Source organism: Ictalurus furcatus, chromosome 13, assembly GCF_023375685.1.
Source record: "Ictalurus furcatus strain D&B chromosome 13, Billie_1.0, whole genome shotgun sequence".
Classification (NCBI taxonomy): Eukaryota; Metazoa; Chordata; class Actinopteri; order Siluriformes; family Ictaluridae; genus Ictalurus; species Ictalurus furcatus.
This window is the reverse complement of record NC_071267.1, coordinates 28,247,258-28,265,005: the sequence shown is the minus strand read 5'-3', so window position 1 is coordinate 28,265,005 and position 17,748 is coordinate 28,247,258. Positions and strand designations below refer to the sequence as shown.

Sequence of the window (17,748 nt, the reverse complement as noted above, 5' to 3'; positions counted from 1 at the left end):
AACCGAGGAAGCCACGTGGATGAGTGGTGAAATATCCTGATCTACAGAGGAACACATCCATTTGTCTGGAACGTCTTTGTAGATAAATACTACCATGAGCTGGATAACTGAGAATTTTCACTCACATTTGAAATTTTCAAATTATGTTGTTAATGCATCAAGAACTATGTAATATACTGTGATCATATCATATTGTGATATAATTGCAAACCCTGATACCTCAAATGAACAAATATAGTGATAAACATGGACGAAATCTGTTTGGTAATGTTATTATAATGATTTTATCATGTCTAAATATGATTTCAAAATAAAAACCTGTGAAAAGAACTATCATCGAGCAGAATGAGCAAAGCGTGGTCCTCTGCTGCCATCTAGTGGCTATAACGGCAATTTTAGTGACTTTACTGTAAGAATAGTCATTTTCCACCTTTTTAACTGTTATAGAGAGAACTATTGTCTGATCTACATAAAATGTTGTGTGCTTGTTCAGAGTCATAGGTCACATGAGCTTACCTACTTTCCAGAGGATCTAAGCATTCCTTGAGGAGTTCTTGAGTAACCCTGACCCTAGGCTTTTGGGAACACTCACTCAAGCCCACATTTTAAGGCCTTTAAGCACATGTCTAAAAAGGTATTATGTATTCTTCACAAGCCTGTAGCCACCTAGATCAGAGAAGGAAAAGACAAGGTACAGCCCATACAGGCAATTTACTAAAGGAAATAAATGCTTTTTAAAAAGCTTTTTAAGAGTTATAGCGCCAGCTATTGTCCACTCTCCATAAAATTATATGTTGCACGTGCTCACCTAGTTTCGTGAAGTTTTGACTTTATGTTTAGGATTTAAAGGCTTTTGAGTATACTTTGAGAAGCTCATTTTTTTTAAAATGACCCTGTTATAGTTATCCAAAGGGTAAACATCCACAATTGGTTAATAATTATTGATTTAGAGAGTATAGGGAATTGTACTGCAGTGGTTTTATTGAGGTTGAGCCAAAAACCTAGGACTAGTTTGCAAACTGGTTTTGGAAATAATCTCAAATATTTAACGAACAATTTGATTGACAGCAGTAGTCCTAGAGGCAAAGTTGTTCAGAATGATTAGATTTGATGTATGATACAAAGAATAAGTGTATATCTGAAACATTGAATGATATTCAGTCATTTACACACCATTTATACAGCCATTTTCAAGTTTTTAAAAAACTATTATAGCCCCACCAAGTGGCCAAACTTCACCATTTTTGACAAGTGCCCTTAGACCGACGCCCCACATAAGCTTACAAAGTTTAGTCAAAATTTCTCATTCCGTTCAAGAGTTATAGCCATTTAAGCTAGTATTAGCGAGTATTAAACACGAGTATTAAACACGCTAACTGTCATTTATTTAGAACTTCATGGAGAAGCCTTTGTTTGTAATGACAGCTTCAAGAAACTTCCTGTAAGAAGAAATTAATCAGCGTGTAGTATGACAGACAAAGTTCAGTTTTGCTCTCGTCTGACCAGACTACACTCTCCCAGTATTTCATAGACCTGTCCAAATGAGTTGTAGCAAACTTTAAACGAGCTTCAACATGCCTTTTCTTTAGTAATGGAGTCTTGAGGGTGAGCGTGAGCAGTGGAGTGCATTGCCTATTGTTTTCTCTGTGACGATGGCACCTGATTTGAACTGTGAAAAGGAGTCCAGCTGATGGATATGACGTGGGAGTGAGTTCCAGTGTTTGGGTACTGAGTTGAGTTTAAAAGCTGGAACAGTGAGGAGAGCAGCTGAGGAGGATCGGAGAGAACATGCTGGGTATCAGGATGGGGAAGATCTGAAATGTAGGAGAGAGGCAGGTTATGAATGGCTTTAAACCTGAGCAGTAGAATTTTATAGTGAACTCGTTGGACAGGAAGCCGGTGGAGATGAGTGAGGGACGGTGTTATATGGTCAGTGGACTTTGAGCATTCAGAGTATGTATGCTAATTCAAATATTTTGGTAAAATGTATTAAAACAGTGCTACGTTTATCTTGGGGGTGGGGCTATGAATCAGGCGTCAAGTTGCTCGTGTCGCTTGTAGTTTATCTCTTGAGTGTGTAGCAACCTCTACTGTGGTGTTTTTTTAATTTTTATATTTTATTTTATTTATTTATTTATTTATTTATTTTTTAAAACACAGTAGTAGCTGTATTAGTAGCTATATTACTTCTAGAGCTGACTAGTTAAAAGGAAGTTTCTCTGTATGTAACATTTCTTTGTATGCCTGATGCCTACAAGATACAAACTACAAGCAGCACGAGCAACCTGTTACTCACTTGAGTGAATGTAGGGTGGTGTTGTGGTGTACTGCTTAAGATATATATATATATAGCACATTTTGTATTGAAATGTTTTCAGATGCAGACATGGACAATGTGACTGAGTGCGAGTGTGGAAGTCAGCCAGTGTGCTTCGCTCTGCGTAAAGGCTACGAGGTCCTATACCCGTTCAATATGGAGTTCAGCCTGCTGGCTGGCTGCATGCTTTATATCATGTGGACGAACGTGGGGCGTCATGTGATCGGAACCCACTCCGGCCACGCCCAGAAGATCACACTGCGGATCGTGCGTCGTGGTGGTGTCCTGCTCGGGCTGATCCTGGGCGTGATGGTGCTGATCTCCGGCATTGTGGTTTTCCTTCTGTACCAGGTGTGGGTGGGGCAGAAGAAGAAACGGCTGGATGCTTTTTTGATGTTTTACTACTTTCGCATTTGCCTGATGCCTGTGATGGTTCTGTGCTCACTGGTGGCAACACTAGTGTACCGCTGGAAAGAGAGTAGAGGCCATAGCCAACATCAAGGTGGCAAGGCTAAAGGTGAAGGAGGTGCGGCTAAAAACCCAACACGTCGTCTGGACGCACTGCTGCTACTGGGCGCCGGACTCGGGCAGCTCTCGCTCTCATACTTCTCCTTGGTGGCGGCTTTGGCTCTTGGATCTGGAGGGGTTCTGGGAAATTTACACCTGGCATACTCACTACTCAGCCTGTTGGAGCTCATACTACAGAACATCTTCATCATCCAGGGTCTGCACTCTCACTTACACACTCACACACAGCCACACACATACTCCATCAAGAACGAGGTGGGCGGTGAGGATGCCGAGATGAGAGTGAGGATGCCGAGGTGGGCGGTGAGGACGCCAAGGTGGGCGGTGAGGATGCCGAGGTGGGTGCTGAGGACACTGAGGTGGACGCCGAGAGGGCTGAAGCGGAGGTTGTCCATAAGGTCAGTATCATGTTTACACAGAGCAAGCAGTGTGGTGTTTTTGTTTGTTTTTTGCTCAGTTGATGTCACTTGTGTCATGTCTCAGTTGTGAATCTGTGTGAGGTTGGATGTAAGTGGAGTCTGTTATAGTTAGCCTGGAAATATCTGCTGAAATGTAATACAGCAAAGTGCAGATCTGGTTTCAGGAAGATTTGTAATGTCTGCCTTGATATTTCAAAAATACAGGAAATGAGATGATGAAGTCATGGCCAGGGCTTGGTAACGAGAAACAAAGGGATCAAGTAGTCACGGCCATGATTTAGTTACGTGAGGGAACAATATTACAAGTCAGAGCCATGACGTACATGAGGGAGGGAGGGAGAGAGAGAGAATGAATATAAAGTAACAATCTATAATCCATGACACCACTAGGTGGCTTTAACACTACAGAAAAGGTTTCATTCTTTGGAAGTAACACTGTCTCACTGTTACACTGCATTTCCAGACCACCACACATCAGATATTTCATTTAGCATTTATTAAACAGAATGAAGTGTTTCTACACTGTATCATGGTGTGTTGGTGTGAATGAAGTCAGTGTGAATGTGTCTGTGTGAAGCAGATGGTGAGGAATGGGGAGAGTACGGGCCGAGGAAAATCGTTCTTGTATCCCAAACATGACGGTCATCGCTGGAGTAAGAGGGTCATCCAGGAGATCTGTGCTTTCCTCATCCTCTCCAACATTATGGTGAGAGAGAGAGAGAACAAAATGCAATGGTTATATGAATTCTTTTATTAGGACTATTATATTGTAAACTATTATAACTCTCTCTCTCTCTCTCTCTCTCTCTCTCTCTCTCTCTCTCTCTCTCTGTATGTAGCTGTGGGTGATCCCGGCGTTCGGAGCACACCCTCAGTTCGAGAGCGGCGTGGGGAAGCAGTTCTTTGGTTTCTCGGTGTGGTTCGTGTTGGTGAATCTCGGCCAGCCGCTCACCGTCTTCTACAGGACGCACTCTGTAGGAGCACTGATGGAGCTGCTCATCTCTGCATGAACGAACACATGCGTGTGCTATACATCACATAATGCATCACAATACATGGTACAGTAGATTGAACACTATGGGTAGAAGCAGCAATATTCAGTTTTTTGGATAAATTGCATCTATTAACATGTTTTTCTCTCGAACTGTAGCTGTTGTAACTGTTGAAGATGCATTTGAGCTCCGCCCACTTCAATCAAGTAATGTCTTATATCCATGAATCTTGCATTCTGATATATAATACATTTGTGTCATGACGTGCATGTCCATTTTCTTTATAAACCACACTGACTAGAGTGCAGACATGAAACCAATTCCTTTTATAAAAACTTCAGGAATTTGTTTTCTATATTCAGAACAAAAAATGGCCCATAGTCATGAAACTTTACACATCATTAATCAAACATTTTACAGAGGAATTTTAGACCTTATACTGAAATTTTATTGACATAAAAGTATATAAAAGTATATACATTTTTATAAATAAATGATTTTACAATAACATTTTCTGTAAAAGTCTTTCTTTGGAGAGTCACAGTGAATTATTATTATTATTATTATTATTATTATTATTATTATTATTATTATTATTATTATTATATTTTTCTTCTTCTTCTAACATCACCAAAGGACTAGATTTTTGGTTTTAAGTAATGTATGCAAATATGCATGTTTTTAATTAAATAAAGTTTCATTTGCATAAAAACAGAAATAAAAAAAAGTTGTAAGAATATCACCAAACAGCTTCCATGTGATTAACTGTGATATTGATTGTTGTCTCTCACCTTAATGGCCTTTTTATCATAAAACTATTATATTTTTACTATATATTATTATTTCCACTATTATTAATTATAATGATATAAAGTCGAAAGGCAGATGTTGCGCTATGTCGTTAAATATTTATATTACATGAGTATAAAACCCACACATACACACATACACACATACATACATATATATAAACATAAATCTATTTGCTTATTATATACTGTATATATGTAAATATATTGTGTTCAACATTTTATTATGAATTTACAGAATCATAGGTGAATAAACTTATTTATATAATAATATTCTATAAATGGGTGAAAATGTCTGTTTTCTACCTTCATTCCTCTATTTATTAAATATACAGTAGCTTTTCCGTTATGTCAATATTAATTCCTGGTTTAAATGTAATAGGTCTAGTGGTCATATACAGTAAAGCTCTGAATTAAAACTGTTATAAGAAAACCCCGGCCAGTTTAATCAGTTCTGTTCCAATGTATACAAGCTATAGAGAGGAATGACCATTAAACCCCACTTGACTTGACTTATTGAACTCTTATGACTGAGCTTTTCTTGGAAAGTGAAAGTTAAAGTCCTGGACCATTTCCTCATGAAACTCTTTATGGACTTGAGCTGAACCGAAAGTGAAAGTTAGCTGGTGATAAAAACTCCTGACGTGTCTGTTCATGACACTGAGTAACTGAAGTGACTGAGTGCTGAAGACCGTTACAGGAGGGAGAAAAGGTAAGAATCAACACATTTGTACTTGATTAGAAATGAGAAAGAAATGGATTAATGTCTCTAGAATGAAAAGAAGTAAACAAATAAAATAGATCTAGGTTTTATTTAGTTTAGTTGTGTACAGCATTTGAAGCTGATAGACGTAGTAGAGTTATTATTAAAGCTGTGAACTGCCCTTTTGTTATGTTTACAGGTTGTTTTTTTTTAACGCTCAGTTACAGAAAATTATCCGAATATTTTTCTACTTGGAAGGAACATTGCTCTTGACATGGCCAGCAACGTGAAACAGTGGGTTCTCCTGGCAGCCGGTTCTACAGGCTGGGAGAACTACAGACACCAAGTAAGAATACTAAATACAGTGGCTTGATGCAAATACGTACTGTATGTACAGCTTTTTAAATCTAAATAGTAAACAAATCTTTACTAGTAGGTTATTTATGTTTCAGAGAGACATGGGTAACACTTTACAATAACAGTACATTAATAATCATGCACTAATATTTGAATTAATACTTGCTTAAATATGAACTAATGATGAGTTAAGCCATGTGCTAATCACAAACCAATGAAGAGTTAACTTTGACTAGAACGAGTCTTATGAATTCATGCGTGAACAACGATCACCTTACAGTAAGTACATCTTAGTACATGTATGTTAATTAGTGTATTATTTAACGAGTAAGGTTAAACTAAATCAAACATGCTCTATAAGAAAGAATAAAGGATTAAACCTGCACAATTTCAAATCGTTTATATAATTTGACGTTCCCAATTTACATTGATCCTCCTTATCAAATGTAGACAGATGCACTAATAATGAACACCAATAATCTCAAACCTTTCAGCGTCATTCTCCATCATACTCAGACTAAAACATTGGAAAGTCATTATATAGAACACTTTTTTTTAAATGCTGATAGATTATCTGCTATATGAATAAAGGATAATTAGGAGCAGTGCCCCGGGCCCTCACCACAGTACTACAGTAGATTTGAAAAGAAATGGATGGAGAACTCATAGTTAGTTCATAATTAAGTAAACATTAATTAATTAATGTATTAATGCATGACTATTCATGTATTATTATTGTAAAGTGTTACAGAGACACCATTAAATCCGTGCAGCGTAAAAGCGAAGTCCTTCCATTCTCTCACAGGCCGACGTGTGCCACGCATACCAGGTCGTGCGCCAGAATGGGATTCCGGATGAACAGATTGTGGTGATGATGTATGATGATATCGCTTATAATGAAGAGTGAGTATCTGTCATGTAGAAGTTTGTGGCCAGAGTGAAAATTCTCTCAAACTCTATATGTTTTTTCCCCCTGTTCACCATTGAAAATGTCCACCATTTTCCATGATAAGGACACATGTCCTTATCATGTCCACCATTTTTCTCAAAACAATATACAACCCCAGTTCCGAAAAAGTTGGGACAGTATGGAAAAATGCTAATAAAATCAAAGGAAGTGATTTGTAAACGTACTTTGACTTGTATAAAGACAAGGTATTTGATGTTTATCTAATCAACTGCATAGTTTTTTTTTTTTAAAGATAAACGTTTATTTTAAAATTGATGCATGCAAAATGCTCCAAAAAAGTTGGGACAGGGGCAATTTAGGACTAATAGCGATGTGAGAAGTTGAAATAAGATGGTGATGTGAAACAGGTGAGGCGATCGTCTAATCATAGTATATAAGGAGCCTCCAAAAAAAGCAGAGTCTCGCCAATCTGCCAACAGATGCATCAGAGAATAATCCAACACTTAGAGAAAAACATTCCCCAAAGACAAATCGGTAGGATTTTGGACGTTTCACCTTCTACATGCACAATATAATTAAAACATTCAAGGAATCCGGTCAAATCTCGGTGTGTAAAGGGCGGGGCCAAAAACCACTTCTGAATGCGCGTGATCTCCGATCCCTCAGACGTCACTGTCTTAAAAACCGTCATGAGTCTGTAATGAGATCCTGACATGGGCTCGGGAATACTTTGGTAAACCTTTGTCAGTCGACACCATTCGCCGCTGCATCCACAGATGCAAGTTAAGGCTTTACTACGCAAAGCAGAAGCCGTACAGCAACACTGTCCAGAAGCTCCGCCCACTTCTTTGGGCTCGGTCTCGTTTGAGATGGACAGTAGCACAGTGAAATCGTGTTTTGTGCTCCGACGAGTCGACATTTCAAATAGTTTTTGGACAAAACAGCGTCGTGTTCAAAAAGGAAAAAGAGGAAAAGGACCGTCCGATCTGTTCTCAGTGTCAGGTCCAAAAGCCAGCGTCTGTCATGGTATGGGGGCATGTCAGTGCGCATGGCATGGGGAACTTGCACATCTCATGAGGGCAGCATTAATGCAGAAAGATATGTACACATTTTGGAGCAACATATGCTGCCAATAGTTAATGTTATATATATATATATATATATTTTCTCTCAGAAATCCATTCCCTGGCAACGTAATCAATGTACCAAGAGGTCCAGATGTTTACGATGGGGTTCCAAAAGACTACACTGGACAGGTAATGTGTTTTGTGACATACAGTAAAAAAAAATAACCTTATTAGATTAAGTGGAAATTAAACTGTTGATGAATTTATTACTAGCATGTGTCAGCTGAAAACTTCCTGGCTGTCCTGCGTGGAGATTCACGGGCTATCAGGAAAAGAGGAAGGAAAAAAGTCATCAAAAGGTATTAATCATCTCTTATTTAACAACTCTCGAATCCTAATCTACTATTCTGCTTCCTGAACACTTAAACCTGGTCATTTTACAATCCGTCCCAAACATTTACATTTTAAAATGAATACTAAACCTGGTGGAGAGCTGGTGCGAGTTGTATTGTTGTTGCACCAATAAACGTGACAGTCACCAGCAGCCAATGTAGTTTCACTGTGACCAAACACAGCCGACAACATAGTCAGCTAATAGAACGGCAAACTCACGGGACAGCTACAAATAAGGTAGAGGCAATGGAGAAACATAAACAAAACGTGCTAAGGGACTTTAAAAAAAATCTCCATACTACCTCCAACTCACTGTAAAGAATGTGTGTGTTTCTGCACCAGCTGATTTCAGAACATGGCAGAACATAGTAATGTTCTCTACTCGCAGGTCTATCGTTAGGGAATCTTCACTGTCTAATCTGACATGAAGACACACCCTATCACACAGTCTGTTATAGAATTCACAACACAGTTTATGTGATAAGGAACAATATTAAACCACAGCTGAAATCACACAGAGTAAATCTGGATGAAATTGTACGCAGATGAATATATTGCTGAAATATTGCTGCGCACTGATATTTATTATCCATATATGTTCTGTTTCAGTCGTGCAAATGATTCTATCTTCATCTACTTATCGGACCACGGAGGCCACGGAGTCTTTCACTTTCCTAATTCTACAGTAAGTACAGTCAGTTTTAGTAATGTCTGTCTTAGAAATATAACTGCGGTTTAATTTAAAATCGCAGAAACAAAGTTCCATTAAGAGCTCTTCAATACAATAGTAATGAACTTTACTGTCGATTGTATTAATCAGTTGTCGTCTGTTACAGCTTTATGCACATGACCTCATCGACACAGTGAGAGAGATGTCCAGGAATGGCAAGTTTTCACAGGTAGATACATTACAATAATATGAGGACCGAAACTTCATCGTGAACACCATCGACACGTTTGGTGAAATAAGGGGACTGAACGCTGCTCGTGTCTGCTCCACGTACCAAAGCCAACTCCATTTCCCAGAATGCTCATCCAAACAGTTTATAACCACAAACCCAGTCATGTGATCCGCTATCTCGTTGTACTACCCTGAACACTGATTACCACTACATGTACACAAATAGCATCCTCCTCATGAACTTGAACTTTCAATGAATCTTTGCAAAGTCATGCTCATACGTTGTACTAGTGATGTTACTAGAAATATAAGGTAATGTGTGAAAAACTCAGCTTTTACTTTATTTGGGGAAATCTAAGACCCATATTCCAAAACGTCAATGAGTTTGGCCATTTTTTCCCCATGCAGATGGTTATTTACATGGAAGCGTGCCATGCTGGATCAATGCTGGACGCGCTGCCACAATTAGGCAACGGTTAGAACTTATTCATGAAAAAAGAGAATATTTTTACATTTCTATGTATTTCTATGTATTAAAATGTATTGATATGTCTTCAAAACCTCTCACGTGTCGTTTCAGCGTATGCCGTTGCGGCGAGTACGCCAGATGAGAGCTCATATGCTTGCTTCTTCGACAAGAAAAGGAACGCATATATCGCTGATATTTTCACAGCTTACTGGCTAAACCACACCAAGAGAGTTAGTGTTTTATTTAAGAAATAAACACCATGTGTGCTGATGTTACAGTAAAATAATCAACAACAGTGGAGTTACTGTTACCGCCCTGAAGTTTATAATTTAAACTGTTTTACTGCTCTTATACCACAGCGTTTAGAAACGAATCATTTATTTATATATTTATTTAAGAATGACGTCCATTTATTTATAGAAATTTATACCACAGCGCTGCTGAATTCTGGATTCTGATTGGTCAGAAGGTGTTGATTAGTTTTCTATAACAGCAGCTCTGACAGTAGCGCAGCTGCACATCACAGGTTTATATTAATGCGCTCGCTGTGATACGTTATCGTTTCTATAGTAACGAGTTTCTTTGCGGTTTCCCAGTAACATGACAAGCTGTGTTTTTTTTTGTCTTATTAACTTCACTTCAACTTGTTTATAGCTGCTATAATGTAATGTTTCACAACGTTAAATGCAACTGTTATGCCAAAAAATTATGCCACGGTTTAATAAATGTAAAAATGATAATCAGTGACAAAGTGCTGTGGTATAAGAGGAATTAAACACTTGGGGACATGCTGTTATCACCCTGACATTGAGATTTATGTTATGTTACATAAGATTACCTACTTAAATTTGGTCAGTTTTGTTGATATACTAAAAGAAGCTGAATTTGAACACTTTTTTATATGAACAAATGGGGTTGTTGCTCTTTTTCTGTTTCCTTGATAGAAAAATCTCAGGTTCAGCACTCTGGAGGAACAGTTTTATTATATAAAAGAAAACGTCAGAGAGACTGTGGCAGAATGGGGAGTGAGTCAGACACCTTGTCATTATGGGAACATGGTATGTATAATGAAAATGATTATATTAGTCAATTGAGGGAATTAACTCAAGCATTTAATAATACTATTTAAACAAACTACAAAAAAAAAAATGTCAACCTTCCCAGATAATAGCATTATAACGAATGTTAATTGCTTTAAATGGCCAGGTTGTTGTATTTATCAACATTATTAAGCAATAAAAAGGTCTTTAAAGTTAATTTTGTTATTTGCTAAAAATATTACGCAGTGTACATTATTCTTTATTTAAAACATATTTTATAGTTCATGCTCCAGTTACCCCTGAGTGAATTTCTGGGACAGTCTTCTGGCGACGTCAGGAGGATTTACAAATCCCAGTCACGCAACTTTGAAGTGACCGATGTCGTAGAAAGCGCAAATGTTCCGCTGTTAATCCAACAAAACAGGATTAGAAAAGAACGGAACCCCAGAAGGAGAGAGGCTCTTGAAAGAGAACATAATGATCTTAAGAGAGTAAGTGCACCACTTCCTGTGCATTACATCATTTCCCCAAATGCAATTCAGTTTACGATACACACCTTTACCCGTACTCATACTTATTTATAGCTTTTCCTTTGAAGTATTATCCTCGACATCTACTCTATAATCTCAAGATATACTCATTTTAGGATGATTAGCATATAGCACGGGGCAGATTGCAGTCCAGATCCAACAACAGAATGAAAACACTGTATCAGAGCCGATCAACGTATAAAAAACAACAACAAAACAGCTAATCATAGCTCTGGTTTTATAAACCAAACCAACACTGTTTTATTTTATCCAATCACATGCATTTATGTAAATTATTCACTGCTCATTAGCTAGAGGGAGCTAGAGAAGTCAGAAAGAAAAGTATTAATTCGTGTAATGTAACGTTTAAGATCTGATTAGTGAAGAGACAACCAAATGACAACAAAATGTTAAAAGATGACTGGACGGAGAGGTGTGTGTTTAAAGAAGACATGTGCATCGGGATAAACAGTCACAGGAGTGTGTGTGTGTTATATTCTTTATTACAGCCATCAGATATGAAGCTTAATGCAAAAAAAGAAAGGCGGCTTTTAGTTTTAGTTGAAGACTGGCTCATAGTCTACAGCTAACGCACCCGAGATGTGTATTTTGCTTATTTATACTTATTTAAACTGCACAATAGATTAATCATCATCTTCACGTTTGTAGAAGCGGAGTACAATGGATAAGGCCGTGCAGAAGATTGCTCAGCGCTGCACATCCGATCGAGGTTTACGAGCTCTGAGTGAAAAACACGAGGTGACTCGAACGTACGCTCTCAAATCCGTGGCCGAGCATTTTAGGACAACTGTCTTCAACTGGGATGAAGAGCCGGTACTTCTTTTTCATTTATTCAGTCATTCAGTCATGTTTTAGTTTGTTGGTTCCGGCAGGTATGTGCTTATTTATTTAAAACCTCCAAAGATCGAATAGATCGAATAAAATCCAATAGTCCTGCGTTTCCTGTGTGATCCAACATGTTCATGGTGTTTTGGAAGCACTTTCAGACTTCAGGTGAAGTTTTACAGGGTGGATTGAGTGAGTTATTATTCCACAACACCATGAATTAGTGCCATTATTCCAATAAGCAAGAAATGAAGTATGTTTAATCAGTGACGTTAAAATGTACCTAAGATGTAAACCACTGTGTGTGTGTTAATGTTATAATAACAGTCTAATACAGGGTGGTGTGATGAAGTGGAGGTACTGATAGCACCCTGAAGATGATTATTTTTCTATAACAGCACACCCGCTAGTGTTTTATTCCTCTTATACCAGAGCAATTGACCAAGAATGACAATTTTCATACTTTTTATCCATTTATAGTTGTATTTAATGTCAAGGAATGTCTGGGAAACAAGTTAGTTCCTGTTCTCACTTACGCTATAGCAGCTACAAACCAGCCTGTCTTTATACCGGGATCCAGAATTCAACAGTGCTGTTATGTAAATAATCTCTCTCTTTCTCTCTCTTTCTGTCTCTCTCTCTCTCTCTCTCTCCCTCTCTCTCTCTCTCGCTCTCTCACTCTCTCTCTATCCCTCTCTCTCTCTTTCTCTCTCTCTCCCTCTCTCTCTCGCTCTCTCACTCTCTCGCTCTCTCACTCTCTCTCAATCCCTCTCTCTCTCTCTCTCTCTCTCCCTCTCTCTCTCTCGCTCTCTCTCTCCCACTCTCTCTCTATCCCTCTCTCTCACTCTCTCTCTCTCTCCCTCTCTCTCTCTCTCTCCCTCTCTCTCCCTCTCTCTCTCTCTGTCTCACTCTCTCTCTCTCCCACTCTCTCTCTCTCTCTCTCTCACTCTCTCTCTCTCTCACTCTCTCTCTCTCCCTCCCTCTCTCTCCCTCTCTCTCTCTCTCTCACTCTCTCTCCCTCTCTCTCTCACTCTCTCTATTGCTCTCTATTGCTCTCTCTCTCTCTCTCTCACTCGCTCTCTCTCTCTCTCTCTCTCTGCAGTTTGTTTTCACCCGTTCACACCTGCAGGTTTTAGTGAATCTGTGTGAGTGCGGTCTGGAGGTTAGGAGGTATGTGATGGGTTTCAGTTCCTCAGTAATTTATTTGAATGAAATATTTCCAGTCGTTCATGATTTCTTTCTTTGTCTCCATCAGCATCACTGCAGCCATTGACTATGTCGGTCAGAGGATTCAGTTCTAAAGAAAAACACAAGCAAAGCTACGGAGCGACAGCAGATTTCATTCTTCTTAAACGCTTCATTGTGATTGGCTCAGCGTTCTATACATGCAGTCATATAAAATGTCTTTTGTTTATAAGAAGCATGTATTGAGTTAAGTGTATCTTTTTTAACACTCTGATTTAATTGGATAGTCGGGAACATGTTACTGTTACTATATATTTTATTCATAATGAGATTAAATACTTGTTTTATGCTCCCTCCAAAAAGTGATGACAACATGTACATACAGTACAGGTCACAATCCTTTGCTTTTATTTCTTTTTTTTGTTCTATTTTAAACAAAGGGGACTTTTTAAAACAATCACTTTTCATGAATCATTATTAAAATAGAATTAGTTTTAGATGTACTCGTATGACGGTAGTAAATCATGTTTGTAATTGTGATTTTCTACTGTAACTATAACCACATTCTGGAATAAAGAGTATAAAAGTGTTCACAAGGAAGGATGTTTTTATTTATGCAGTGGTTTATGGAATTGTGTTGCATATTTGTAATAATTTCTAAGAAAATCCTTTGATGGTTTATTCATTCATTCATGCATTCATCCTTTTTGCACTTTTCCTTCTGGGGCTTGTGGTGGCATCAGGCTGAGAAGGTTCCAGCTCCTCCTCCTGGGGGATCCCCAGACATTCCCAACGCAGCTGTGTGAAATAATCTCTCCAGCAGATCCTGGGTGTGCCCCGTGGTCTCCATCCCTGATTCTGCCCCATCCAAAGCACCTCAGCCTGGCTTCCAGGTTATCGTGCTCCTCAACATATTACAGAGAAGTAATTAAGTCAAGGAGGAGCCTCATTTAATCCGGCTACAGTCATGTGAAAAAGAAAGTACACCCTCCTTCAATTCTATGTTTTTATTTATCAGGGCATAAATAACAATTGTTTGGTCCTCACCAACGTCTATAAACAAACATATAACCTCAGGTGACAACAATAACAACAACAACAAAGAAAACACAATCCATGTGTCCTTATCCATCACTGAAACTCCTCCACCAGGGGTAAGGCCTCTCCTCTCACATGAAGTGAGAACCATGGCCTCAGACCTGGAGGTGCTGATTTCCTCCCAGAGAAACATTTCTGATCGATTATAAAACATCTGAAACGACATAAAAAGTGTTTTTTCCCCCTATTCTCGTTACCCAAGGACAAAACATATCAGATATATTAAATACATAATAAAAAATTCACTTATAAGTGCTTCACTTCAAGTTCATGTGCATAAGTGCAGTCTACAATACGATAGGACGAACCTGCTCGTGATATTCTCCAGTCTATCTTTGGGTCTATTTTCCAAAATATGAGCAAATGAATCATTTACATGGTAATGGTGATGACGAGCGCTGTTCGAGTGCCAAGTACGCTCCTTCCGTGTTCATGACCGTGGCCTTTCCTTGTCCTGTGAACTCCTTAACTGACCTGACTTTATGGTTGGGTCTCAAACGCACACCTCTCACACACAGGGTTCATGATGATCAATCCACATAAAAGTACCGAAGAGCCAGGAGGTGGGACGGAACAAAACATCTTAGTTGGAGTGCAGTTCAATGACCTTTGCTTTACAGCAGAGTCTCTACACAGATCCCTGAGTCCTGAGTCCTGAGTCATTATCTCCAAGTGCACAGAGATAGACAAGGGGAAATCCAAGGGGAACTTCATGAAGAGAGGATGACTCAGAGAAAGGGCTGAAGTGTTGTTGAAATGGTTGCTCAGCTGAAATGGAAATTGTTGTGGATAAAAATGTCATAAAATAAACATGAGGGAGACCTAGTATCCAGTAAAGGGGAGAAGAAGAAAAGACGGGCACCAAGACACACAGAAGCGGTATTAGGTGGATATTGACAAATTGGATTTACACTTTAAAGATCTTTAAGAATACTACACTATGGTTTATTAGTCGAAGAGTCAAAAAGAAGTATAAGAGCTGAGGAGTGCTAACACACACACACACACTCTCGCACAGTCAAGGGCGGGCATGTAGACATAACACACACACACACACACACACACACATAACATTATAACTTTATAAGAATAATAAAAAGGAGTATTGAGATATTATAAGGGTAAATATCTTATAATAATAGAAAACTCTTTATAAAATACAGAATAGTAGGATATGTAGGACAGTAGAAGGGTAATATAATGATATTATGAAGTAGGAAGTACAGTAAACCGTTTTTCAAGCAGTATAACTATATATAAAATAGAGATACAGAGCAAATATGAAAATAAATTATAAACTAGAAATACAGAAAAATGTAACTTACTCATAATTCAGATGGTGAAGATTCTTGTCTCGCAAGGAAGGCCTTAATTTTAAGAGAAAACCATGAGGAGCCATTTATAAGGGTAGCTGAGTCAAGCTGCCCCCCGCGAGATAATAGTAAGACCAAGGTCACTCTAAATTGTTTTGTCTCTCCACTTTTGAAGCTAATGGTAAATTGAAATACCCTGTTTTAGAATCTATTGGTAAGTTGAAAAGCCCTGTTTTTTTAGCTAATGGTAAGTTGAATAGCCCTTTTTTAGAACATAATAGTAATGTAGATGAGCTCTTTTTTAACCCTATTGGTATTGATATCATAGTCTTCTTGAAACATATTGGTTATCTACTGTGTAAATACAGTATAAATACTGGAGCTTAAGCTCAGGGTATCAGATCACTTCTGAGAATTCTCATCGGTGTGGATCTCGTGTGGTGGAACGGAACCAATAAATCTGGACCCTTGCTTCTTCTCACTCACGGCTGGTGTATTTTTTCTATCTCCAACTGGGCTCAGAGGTAGATGTGAGTATTTGCTTCTATGTTGAATTTGAAGTGTTTTTGGGTAATAGGCTAAATTTGAGCCAGCAAAATGAAACACTGACAGCCCGTGTTACAATTTGGTGATTAATCTACAAATGCTCAAGAGTGGAATGCAGAAGAAAACTTTATTTGTCACGTATACATTATACAGTAGGGGAGTCCAATCTTAAGTGACTGTATTAGCCAATCAGGAATGAGCTGCCTGATTTATGTTAATGCATAAACAGTAGTTAGCCTTTTTGTGGTGGTTCAGTGTGACTCAAGTTTGTTTTGGGTTTATTTTTCCCCACCAAATATTACAGTATATTTTTCATCAACTGTCTCTGTATTTTGATTACAGCTTTATGTAGCCCACTAGAAAATGTATACAAATAAATATTTTAAATCAAATTAAAACAATATAGATTCATTAAAAATAAAGCAGAATGTAAACCACTATACTTTCAAATACGTTATTTGAACCAGTTAAAATGTTTCATGTAGATAATTTCGACCAGTTAACACCATTATACACGTAGATCTCGCCTTGATTGACAGGTGACAGCGGGAGAATTTTTTTTACTGTGCAGACGCAGACAAAGCCAAAACGAGGAGAGAAAACCTAAATTATAATTATATATTATAAATAACCGTTTTAAAGAGTGAAACCAAAGGTCAAAATAGTACTACTGCCAGTTACTGTTACTCACTCCTGTTACTGTTACTGTTACTCACTCCTGTTACTGTTACTCACTCCTGTTACTGTTACTGTTACTCACTCCTGTTATTACTGTTACTGTTAGTGTTACTCACTCCTGTTACTGTTACTCACACCTGTTACTGTTACTGTTACTCACTCCTGTTATTACAGTTACTGTTAGTGTTACTCACTCCTGTTACTGTTACTCACTCCTGTTACTGTTACTGTTACTCACTCCTGTTATTACTGTTACTGTTAGTGTTACTCACTCCTGTTACTGTTACTCACACCTGTTACTGTTACTGTTACTCACTCCTGTTATTACAGTTACTGTTAGTGTTACTCACTCCTGTTACTGTTACTGTTACTCACTCCTGTTATTACTGTTACTGTTAGTGTTACTCACTCCTGTTACTGTTACTCACTCCTGTTACTGTTACTGTTACTCACTCCTGTTATTACAGTTACTGTTAGTGTTACTCACTCCTGTTACTGTTACTCACTCCTGTTACTGTTACTGTTACTCACTCCTGTTATTACAGTTACTGTTAGTGTTACTCACTCCTGTTACTGTTACTCACACCTGTTACTGTTACTGTTACTCACTCCTGTTATTACTGTTACTGTTAGTGTTACTCACTCCT

At 38.2% G+C, this 17,748-nt stretch overlaps 2 protein-coding genes across 3 annotated transcripts; both read left to right on the top strand.

The window, feature by feature from the left end:
• Positions 1-1,059: 1,059 nt before the first annotated feature.
• LOC128616595 (proton channel OTOP3-like) lies at positions 1,060-4,571 on the top strand. Its single transcript, XM_053639202.1, has 3 exons — positions 1,060-3,331; positions 3,845-3,970; positions 4,104-4,571. The coding sequence occupies exons 1-3, from the start codon at positions 2,369-2,371 to the stop codon at positions 4,272-4,274; spliced, it is 1,260 nt and encodes a 419-aa protein (XP_053495177.1). The 5' UTR covers positions 1,060-2,368; the 3' UTR covers positions 4,275-4,571.
• Positions 4,572-5,696: 1,125 nt separating this feature from the next.
• LOC128617106 (legumain-like) lies at positions 5,697-14,066 on the top strand. 2 transcript variants are annotated; one of them, XM_053640111.1, is made up of 14 exons: positions 5,697-5,777; positions 5,990-6,114; positions 6,931-7,028; positions 8,210-8,291; positions 8,376-8,461; positions 9,105-9,180; positions 9,332-9,394; positions 9,805-9,871; positions 9,977-10,095; positions 10,810-10,923; positions 11,187-11,396; positions 12,105-12,269; positions 13,384-13,451; positions 13,537-14,066. In XM_053640111.1, the coding sequence occupies exons 2-14, from the start codon at positions 6,043-6,045 to the stop codon at positions 13,580-13,582; spliced, it is 1,266 nt and encodes a 421-aa protein (XP_053496086.1). In that variant the 5' UTR covers positions 5,697-5,777; positions 5,990-6,042; the 3' UTR covers positions 13,583-14,066. The 2 variants fall into 2 exon arrangements, with proteins under 2 accessions (XP_053496086.1, XP_053496085.1); XM_053640110.1 differs by having other exon boundaries at positions 5,709-5,777; positions 5,968-6,114.
• The last annotated feature ends 3,682 nt before the right edge of the window (positions 14,067-17,748 follow it).